This window comes from Maylandia zebra, linkage group LG20 (genome assembly GCF_041146795.1).
Source record: "Maylandia zebra isolate NMK-2024a linkage group LG20, Mzebra_GT3a, whole genome shotgun sequence".
Classification (NCBI taxonomy): Eukaryota; Metazoa; Chordata; class Actinopteri; order Cichliformes; family Cichlidae; genus Maylandia; species Maylandia zebra.
The window spans coordinates 2,486,243-2,496,642 of record NC_135186.1 but is presented as its reverse complement, the minus strand read 5'-3'; the positions used below and the strand labels follow the sequence as shown (position 1 = coordinate 2,496,642).

At 42.9% G+C, this 10,400-nt stretch overlaps 1 protein-coding gene and 1 long non-coding RNA gene across 2 annotated transcripts; both read left to right on the top strand.

Moving 5' to 3' along the window:
* The first annotated feature begins 20 nt into the window (after positions 1 to 20).
* Positions 21 to 5,369, top strand: pa2g4b (proliferation-associated 2G4, b). The gene is made up of 13 exons (XM_004558782.6): positions 21 to 233; positions 1,327 to 1,455; positions 1,554 to 1,659; positions 1,762 to 1,831; positions 1,933 to 2,025; positions 2,112 to 2,175; positions 2,262 to 2,340; positions 2,422 to 2,500; positions 2,595 to 2,728; positions 2,843 to 2,937; positions 3,999 to 4,126; positions 4,307 to 4,360; positions 4,450 to 5,369. The coding sequence occupies exons 1-13, from the start codon at positions 146 to 148 to the stop codon at positions 4,507 to 4,509; spliced, it is 1,179 nt and encodes a 392-aa protein (XP_004558839.1). The 5' UTR covers positions 21 to 145; the 3' UTR covers positions 4,510 to 5,369.
* A 2,147-nt stretch (positions 5,370 to 7,516) lies between these two features.
* LOC101465676 (uncharacterized) lies at positions 7,517 to 8,400 on the top strand. Its single transcript, XR_191376.4, has 4 exons — positions 7,517 to 7,625; positions 7,718 to 7,744; positions 7,962 to 7,984; positions 8,080 to 8,400. It is a non-coding gene; the product is annotated as an uncharacterized LOC101465676 (long non-coding RNA).
* Positions 8,401 to 10,400: the final 2,000 nt, after the last annotated feature.

Genomic DNA, 10,400 nt, shown 5'->3' with positions numbered 1-10,400 from the left:
CTTTGGCAGCAGGCGGGATCTGCTGATCGTGAGCTGTCGGCCGGAGTCGGGCGGGCCGGTGTGCAGAGCAGCGTGGTCCGTCCTGAGCCTGACTGAGACCCGCGGGGGGAAAAGTTACTCTCGAGTTCGCGGACACACTGCCAACATGTCTGGAGATGATGAGACGCAGGAGCAAACCATCGCCGATGACTTGGTGGTTACCAAGTACAAGATGGGCGCCGAGATTGCAAACCGTAAGTAAATACATCGCTAACGAGGCGTTTTGATCTCTTACAAGTACCAGAGCCGTGCCTGATGTTAGCTAGCAGTGCCAGCTAGTCATATGCAGGCAGCAGCTATGCCATGTGCCGCAGCAGTGCATCGATAACAAGAAGATCACATTAGGAAGCGGGGGCTTTTTTTAAATAAACAAATAAAATACGGCTTTTATGATCATTTACGCCTAGATTTCTTTTCAAAGCTATCCGCACACGTTTAGCGCCATGTAGCTGTCACAGCAGCACACCGGTAAGCTAGGAAGCTATGTGGCTGGGCTAGCTGGCTATCAGGCGTTAGCTAGCTGTAACTGCTAACGTTAACAGATAACAATGGCAAGTACAAATGACACGCAAGGGTTCAAAATAAGGCAGCTCACATTTAAACGCATGTGTGCAGTGAATTCAGATCCGTACAAATTAAGTTTAATTTAACTTTGCTGGTGACCTGATTGACTAATACGATGTAATTAAAGGTAATAACTGGCGTAAGCAGAGACCGTTTAAACCGACTTTCTCTGTGGCACTATTAATTGTGCTTTAATTCTAGGCTGCCTGTCAGACATTAACATTTATCAACATACCTGATGTTGGAAAAAAAAGAAGAAAAAAGCATTTGTTCACGATCCTTTTTTTAATACAGAGACTGGGTGTTTTTCATCCCCAGCCCTTCTCTGTATGATGCACGAGATCACATGATATGCTGGTCCTTTACATCAGTGGCAGCATGTCCTTATTATGATTTATGTATGATAAGCTGATCTTGATTTAAGACACCTAATTCACTCTCGTCAATGCGCAGATTTGGGCAGACCCACAGCTGTCAGGCAGTCTGTCAAACGTTAATCTCACAGCAAATGTGAAATGGGTTTATCTGTGCCCTCTGATGACAAGAGGAGCACTGTCTCTCCTGCTAATTCTAAACGTTTGGTGGGCCTAAACAGCTGATTGACCCAGGATTAATCAGCAATTAAAGTTATGATGAAAAGAGTATTTCAGGCACTTGTCTGCCGTCTGTTATTTAAACACCATATTAACCAGTTTAATGGCTCTCTTATCTCTTGCCCTGCAGAAGCTCTGAAGGCTGTAGTAGAGGCAGCTAAAACTGGCGTCTCCGTGCTCAGCCTGTGCGAAAAGGGAGATGCCTTCATTGTGGCAGAAACTGGAAAGATCTTCAAGAGGGAAAAGGAAATGAAGAAAGGTATTTTTTTTCTTTCTCTTGCTCTTTCTTTCTTTTGGGCTTTTCATTATTCGCCAATCTGACTCAGCACTCCCTCATTCACTCTCTTTCCTTCCCAGGTATCGCTTTTCCTACATGCGTTTCTGTTAACAACTGCGTGTGCCATTTCTCCCCTCTGAAGAGTGATCCTGAAGTCATACTGAAGGATGGCGATCTTGTCAAAATGTAAGCTTCTGATTTTATGCTCCCCATCCTACGGCAAGGTGGGAAAAAAGCACTGAAAACATAAACGAAGCCGAAATTTAACCACCTCCTGTTTGCGTGCAGTGATCTCGGTGTGCACGTCGACGGCTTCATCTCAAACGTGGCTCACAGCTTCATTGTCGGCGTGACCAAGGTATGAGGAATACACCCGCCCTGTAGCAATCAAATGCTTGATTTCCTCCAATAATCCCAATAGGTCTTTAGGTCTTTAACTTACCTCTCGTGTCTCTGCAGGACAACCCACTGACAGGACGTAAGGCGGACGTCATTAAGGCAGCTCACCTCTGTGCTGAAGCCGCTCTCCGCCTCGTCAAGCCAGGAAACCAGGTAAAGCTCTCCCACTGACCAGATCTGTGTGACCAGATAGCCGTTTAGACCTCTTCTCATAATCACCGCTGTTTGTTTTTCATCAGAACACGCAGGTCACGGAAGCCTGGAACAAGATTGCAAAGTCATTCAAGTGCTCCCCCATTGAGGGTGAGTGTTTGTGAACACTCTTTGGTTTCGGTTTCTAGATGTGATTTTGGGCCACTTGACTCATTTTAGTTTTTGAATGTCCGCAGGCATGCTCTCTCATCAGCTCAAACAGCACGTAATCGACGGGGAGAAAACGATCATCCAGAATCCATCGGACCAGCAAAAGTGAGTTCTGTCAGCTGGTGCGTATAGTGGTCGATGTGTAGTCTTTGACCAGTAGCTCACCTCATTGTGTGGTATTTGCAGAAAGGACCACGAGAAGGCCGAGTTTGAGGTGCATGAAGTATACGCAGTGGATGTGCTTGTCAGCACCGGAGAGGGAAAGGTGAGAAGGATTGAAGTGTATGGTCAACTGTTTAGTTTGGGGGGTTTTTTTCCGCTCAGTATGAAGAATTTGTTAATTTATTTATTTAAATAAGGCAAAGGATGGAGGTCAAAGGACCACAGTTTACAAACGAGACCCCAACAAGGTGTACGGCTTGAAGATGAAGACGTCTCGGACATTCTTCAGCGAGATGGAGAGACGCTTCGATACCATGCCTTTCACTCTGAGGTAGCATCTTTTAACCCCAGTTTAGAGATTTCTTGTATTTCTGCCTTTTCATTTTATTATTACAGAAATTGGTTTGCACCTTCATCCACTTATTTTTCTTTCCATTGTCTTCAGAGCGTTTGAGGATGAAGCAAAGGCCAGGTTGGGGGTGGTGGAGTGTGCCAAACATGAGCTGGTGCAGCCCTTCACTGTACTGCAAGAGAAAGAGGGTGAGCACCACTGTGTATTTAGGAGTGAGCGTGCACTATAAGTGGTCGGTCGACGTGTTCAGCGACGACACGTGAAAACATGCAGCTGTTATTTGTTTAGCCTGATTGGGTTCATGTCTTATTCTGACCCAGTATCATAATAATCCAGTCAGAATTCCTGGTATTTCAAAGGGGTGTGCAACTTTTTTCTTGCAAACTTAGCACTAGCAATACGTCTCTAATCCAACACGTAATAAAAACTTGCTGTTGCAGTTAAAGTAAATGATAACATTTTTAAAAAGAGACATAAATGGAGAGACAAAAAGTGGAAGGACTTGCTTTGGAGGTAGGCATAGACGAGCATGAGTGTTGACTGTGCAGCCCTTCTTGCAGCAGTCGGGCCCTCCACTTCACGGCCTTCACCGTTACATGTCTGAGTGCAGCGGGAGAAACTGAGGTCCAGGTGGCTGCATACTGGCTGGTCAGCTCCGAGTGATAGACTCTCTGCAGTATAGGGACAACAGGCCATAGTTTAACAGTCTTTTAGTGTGTTAGGTAAAGGAAGCCTTGTTATGACTTTTAAGTTTCTCTGCATAGATCTTGTTGACCGATTTTGCCCGTCTCCACAATAGTTCTCCCACCTCCATCTCATCCTGTCCCTGTCATCCTTCTGTCCCGCCAACCCTCCTCCCTCACTACATCTATGAATATTCTCTGTGATCTTCGCTCCTGTTCGTCCCAACCATGTCAGCCTTGCCTCTCTCACTTTGCCTCCAAATTGCTCAACCTAAGCTGATCTAATCACATCTAATCCTGCCCGTCTCGATCACGTCCAATGAAAGTCTCAGCATCCACCTCCAGTTCAGCCTCCTGTCTTTTTGTTAGTGCCACCATCTCCAAACCGTATCAGTCTCACTATCATCTTGTAAGCCGTCCCTTTCACTCTTCTGTCGCACATCAAAAATGAAAAAAAACAACCTTCTTTGGCCACTAGATGTCTCTGTTGACAAACAATGATGGAAAAACAGGAACTGTGGAGGTGTCTACTACTACTTCTATAACTGTGAACCCTCTGTGTTCAGGCGAGTTCGTTGCCCAGTTTAAGTTCACCGTGCTGCTCATGGCCAACGGACCTCTGCGGATCACCAACAGCCTCTTTGAGCCAGAACTCTACAAGTCTGAGCACGAGGTGGAGGACCCAGAGCTGAAGGTAATACATGGTTTTAATACACAGTCCTCCTCCTGAGGACGATTAGACTAATGGGACTGCTGTGTCTCGCCTGTTAGCTGACTTCGCACTTGCAAAACCATTATGTGTTGATGTATTTAATGCTGTAGCTCATCGGGTTGTGAAAGTCATATTTGTCTACTCCTCCCTCTCCCACTAAAGGCTTTACTTCAAAGCTCAGCCAGCCGTAAGACTCAGAAGAAGAAGAAAAAGAAGGTGAGATCCAGGACGCTGTGATTCTGTATCTCACTTTAATGCTGTTGACAAGTTTCTGCTCTAACGTCGATCCTTTCTTTTAAAAAAAGGCTTCAAAGACAGTGGAGAATGCAACAGGACAGCCGATGGAGACCGAGGCCGCAGAATAAATCGATGCTCCAATAAATTGTGACAGACATGATCCAAAGAACAGACGTCACGAATCCTTCTGTCCCAGCTGTGTGAGGCACTTGTGGGCAAACTGCTGCAAATACCTCTGAGTCTAACTGATGTCAGTTTGGGATGATGCTGCTCCTTAAATCTGTCACTCCCACTAGAACACACTCTCTCATACAAAACACACACTTATATCTCTAGTAAATTTTACTGCCTTTGAGACATCCTTATTCTCTTAACAGTGGTCTGCTACCAGAGAGGATATTTTGGTCAAGGGCATATTCTCACTGGAAAATGCCACCATTTGACTGACCTTGAGCCTTCCATTCATTCTCCAACTGTAGTGAAAGATGTGGAAAATAAAAAGAGTTCGACCGAGCAGCCAAGGATGGCGACTGCACAGCACTGCGTCAGTGTAATTGTGTGACATTAAGATATGAGGTCTTTGAAGTGAAGCCACGCCTCTGTCATGAGTTTAACTTGTCGTGGGCATAAATGTGGACGTCTGTCCCGATTCATCACATCATCCCCCATCGTTCAGTTTAATTGCAGCATTTATACTGCTCTTGCTTGGTTTGTGCTCCACTGTACGCTCGTAAGCCTCTGCTATAAGTTACTCCTAACAGTTTCTAAAGTCAACATTTAGGACCTCCCACATCTAACCAGTAAAAACAAATTGATTTCTTTTCCTCGGTTGTGGATGGTCTTAACTCCTGCCAAGGGTTCACCACTGAGTCTGACAGTCTGTGTTTACATAAGAAGTCCATACCTGTTAAATATATGGATGCTTTTGTAAAACAAATCCCACTTTTAGAGACTATTTTTGGAAACATTAAAAAACCACCTGACATCATTTGTGTGCGTTCTGTTTTGGTGTATTCATGAATAAAAGATTGTTTTTACATTTTAAGAAGGTTAATGGACAACCGCTCTGAGTAGTTCTGCTCATTATTCCATCTTCTTTATCGAGGGTCTGATCCCAGAGGGTTGGGACGCGAGCCACTGGCCATGCTGGAGGATCGGGATTAAATTACGCCCACATGATTGAGAGATCTTGTGTTTGGTTCACAGTAGCTGCATGAAAAAGTTGAGGGAACAATTTAATCACATTTAATTTTGATGGATCAAATATACAAGCTGAATATCTTTACTGGTATATATTGTGTAATTTGTCGAGAGAATCTCCACGTCTTTGAGGGCTGGATTCAAAGTCACTCCTATAATGATGCTCAGGAGTGTGTGGCCCCATGTGCCTGTGTGCACTATGTTAACACCTAGATATGCTCCTCTTGAGACAGCAGATGGTGTCCTGGGCCTTATGTCCTAGACTTGGATCTGAATATGTGAACTTCCAGTGACTTCGTCATCCAAGAACTGTGAGGCTGGGTCTTACCCTATACCAGGAGGATTACTGCGACTGGAACAACAGAAGCCTGAGTTTGGTACAGATTAGCATGTGGACGTTTGTGCAACCTTCCAAGGATGCCTTTTCACACTATCACCCTCTGACCCTCTACCAAACTGGTCATGCTTGATGATGTCGCAGGCAGACTCTTTCATGCCTGTCACACATGCTCAAGTGTTTCATATGTGAAGTGAACGGGCAGTTCTGGTGACTCCATAGTGCTGGGGTCCGGGCACAGAACTCCTATGCCTCTTCATGGAGTATACACACACTACCCTCCAGTTATTTATTGCAATTCAAGTCGTTCAAGTCCACTGATAGCTTAAAATGGTACAAAGGTAAGTGGTGAACTGCCAGAGGTTAAAAAAGGTAATGTTACCCAAAATTGAAAATGTACAATTCAGAATTATACAAAAAGGCCTTTTTCAGGTAACACAAAATAGGATAACAATGTAAAGCTGTTCTGCAGCAATGGAGTTTGATAAAGCCTTGAAGGCTGGTGCTACAAATTCCTGCAGGGGTTCCACATTTTCTGGATTTCTTACAAACCCCCTCTGTCTGCATAAAACTCTGTGAAAAACACTGCGGTACCTCGTGATCAGTTGAACAGTATTGTACTGCAGAAATTAGTGTGTTGCTACAGAATTGGCAAGAAAAAGGCAATTAACAATGGAAGAGAGACAGACCATCATGACACTTACAAATGTAGGTCTTTCCTGCAGAGAAATTGCAAAGAAAGTCAACGTGTCAATGAGTACAGTTTCCTTTACCATCAAAAGTCACTCAGAAACTGGGGCAAACTGACAGAGGAAGAGGTCTGGCAAACCCAAAACCACAAATGAATCAGAGGACAAGTTTCTGAGAGTTAACAGCTTCCGTGATATGTTATCGAGCTGGTTTGGGATGAACTGAACACGTTTATGGCAGCTTCAGCTGTTATATCTGCCAAAGGTGGCTACTTTGATGAGTCAAAAGTTTAGATTACACTTTGGTTTATAAATTTATTCCATGATATCGTTTTTCAGTCCAGTTGCTTATTTGTGCTATACTTTCATTTCAGAGTGCAATGAGACATTAAACTCCATAATTTCCAATTAAAAAATGGAAAGATTGGGGTGTTCTAAAACTTTTGACCGGTGTAAGTAGCCCACTGGAGGTCATTTTGAAGAGATCTGGCAGTACACCTGTTCCTCCATGTACAAAGCAGCAGATACAGATCCATTTGATCGATCTGCAGGAGAAAGAACAAACCTTCCAGTGACTGCACATAAAAATCTGTAAATCCTCAAGAATGAGATCTCCATACTGGATCAACCAAGGCAAGGTTTTCCAATGATGCCTACCAGCGCAATAAAGCAGCAGGTTGTAGGAGGAAAATATGCTACTGTTGGGAAAGACGGAGGAGAAAAGGGGGAAGGTACGTTCAGTGGCAGAGTTTAAATGTAGGAATATCGTGGACGGGTGGAGAGGTGGGAGTGAGTCTATTATAAGTAAGATTTGATGCGATCTCTCGCACATGCGCGGTGTGTAAGTATTATTTAAAAATAAATGGTCCAATAATAAAATCATTTGAAGAGCGTTGCCATCTTGAAAACTCAATTTCCCACGTCTCGCTGGCGTCCATTGAGAATGACGTAGGAGGCCATATAAATCGGACGTCTCAACGTTATGACGTCCTTCGTGGAGACGATTCCTTAGCGATCGGTGAGTGGGAATAGTCGGTGTAAGAATCCAAGTTAATCGTCTTAATATGAAATCAATCGAAAGTATCCGTAACATTTTCTTTCTGTTTGCAGCGTCCCCTCGTCGACATGAGAGCTAAGGTTGGTGTTTGGTGTCTCTGTGTGGGATAAATACACTTCCCAGCGGGGCTACATTTGTTAGCTAGTCAGCAAGCTTGTGCAGTTTGACGGTTAGCATAGCCATCAGAATTTAAAGTCCTGCTTAAACAGATGTTGGCAGCTGCAGCCCATTATGAAATATTTTGGCCAATTTCTATGAATGTGTTATAGCTAATTGAACATTGTCTCTTTTCCGTAGTGGCGAAAGAAGCGCATGCGCAGGTAAGAGTTATCCCTTTTGCATTCACACCCGTTTATATATTTACTTTTTTATAGCACCTGAAGTGTGACTGAACTTTGTGACGTCTTCTGTACAGGCTGAAGCGCAAAAGGAGAAAGATGAGGCAGAGGTCCAAGTGAACCGTGCTCTCCGCCATGGCTGTGACGTCACATGCCGACAACAACGGGATGGGTGAGCACAGCTGGAGACCCAGGACCCTCCCAAGTCAAGTCTGAGACCTGGAGCATCCACTTCTACCAGAGGCAGCAGCTGCCGGCTCACGCTTGGAGCTGTGATTGAACATCTGCTGGACGACAGCTTTTCCTCTGGGACATTCTGAACTCTTTGTTCTTAACTCCTCAGCTTTTGTCATATGTTTTTGTTTATACTGTGATTAAAGGTTTTGGTTAAAAAAGAAGACTTGAATAATGTTCTTTCTTTATATTTAAGCAATCTTTTCAAAGGGGAACTAAGTCAGTAAACCTATAAACTGCACTGACTGATCAACCTGTAGTATTCAAGTACAGTATGGCAAGGCATCTTAATACCATATGACCTCCTTACTAATGTTTCATACTTTGGAGCATTGCTTGTGCATTTTAAGGTTTGGGACCGGCATTAAAAGTGGGAACGAAGTGTGCTAGGTTCACATCTACCCCCCTTTTTATATAGACATTTTCCTTATTAGATTTTGCCAAATAGAAACCTTCAAACTGAGAACATTTAAAAAAAAAAAAAGCTAAAATCCAGCCTGAACTTAACCATATGAGAATGGTGGGGGTTAAGATAATGTAGGTAAAAAGAGGTTATATATAGAAAGTGGTGGGATTTTTCTAGTGCTTGGGCAAATTTATCAAAAATTTAAATTTCTTTGTAAATATGTCTGTCATCACTCTTTAAAACCTGAGGATCCTGTATATATGTGTTTGTCTATGAATAACAAGATAACTGATCTAACAAAGATATTTGAATTTTATCTCCTCTAATTCTAATATTTTCACGAGTAAGAGAAATAAGTCACTTGCAGTTAGATATTAATATCCTCACTTAGTGGTTCTAAAGCTATGACATAAGAGAGGTGGCGCTCAGAATGCAGAATGGAAATGTATGGAAGATTTTGCAACAGCAAAGACAGGGACAGAAGTACAACTCTGGAAATTATTTTAAAACCTTATTGAAGCAAAATAGATTTTAAACAACTGAAAGGCTTTTTAAAAGATGTGACACGTGACTCTGTACATGCACTTTTTACCCAGTGGCCACTGAAATAAGTGCCTGGGGATGTTCAAGATGATGAGGGCCGTGCTTCTAGAATGACTTTCTTCTCAGTTTTGCAGTTCAGATCATGTGGCAGGTCCATATCTAGGGACCTGACTTGCTTACAGACAGGCCTGTAATGCAAAGCTACAGATAAATAAAATAGAAAGTAAATCATTTTAGATGCTGTCCAGAAACCATGATTTAAGTGGGTGGGTGTGTGAATGTTTTAACCTTTAGACAAAGCTGACTCAAAGGACAAGCTTGTGAAATATGTCTGTAATGTTTTTACCCTTGAAGCCGGTCCATCAATTCATTCTCTCCTTGGCTACAAGGTGAAGTATAATGAGGCCATTGCTGGAGAATGCAAATGACAATAGTATGGAGTAAATGTAATTGGAGAAGCACTCACTGCTTACAGTCCTGATCACAAAATTGTAGGGAGGTAAAGCTCTTTCCCCCAATAAAGATGAGATTTGACGACCATATTGATGAGGTTTGTTCTGAGTTTTTCCAAGGGTAGCCCTGGTAGCTGTATAAGCACTCCCACTGTTGATGCACGCTCTGTCATTTTGTTTGTAACAGATCTGAAATATGACAGAAACCACTCAGCTCACAGTAGAGAAACAATGTCTGCCCCCAGCAGGAGGAAGGAAATGAACATGTTTAGTGAGGTTGTGAGAAGAGAACAGGCAGTTTTCATTCTTTTAACAACTAAATTAAGAAGATAAGACATGTATGTGCAGTATCCTCATTAAAGATTCCTGAAACCCTTCTTTACAAATCTACAAATTATTATTAAAGATAATGACCTTAAAACTAAATGGCATCTTCTGTATTAGGAAATTTCCTGTATAGGGGAAAATATTGATTACACAAGCTCGAATATTACTTGAACAACAACATGCAACATGCCTGTTCTCACGCTGGTAGGTAAATCAATGTTGATAAGTACTTGGCAAAGCCAAATAGACGATCAGATCACATGTGTGCTGGCTTTAACTTTGACACTTCTTGCATTTCTCTGCCCACATTATTTCCTCACAGATCACTCATCACCCTGTGACCACTATTTCTGCTTCTGCTGTAGAGCTAGAGAGCACTTTTTGGTTTTTGTCTTACGTTACCGAGACGCAAACATAACTTGTTTTCTTTAATGTG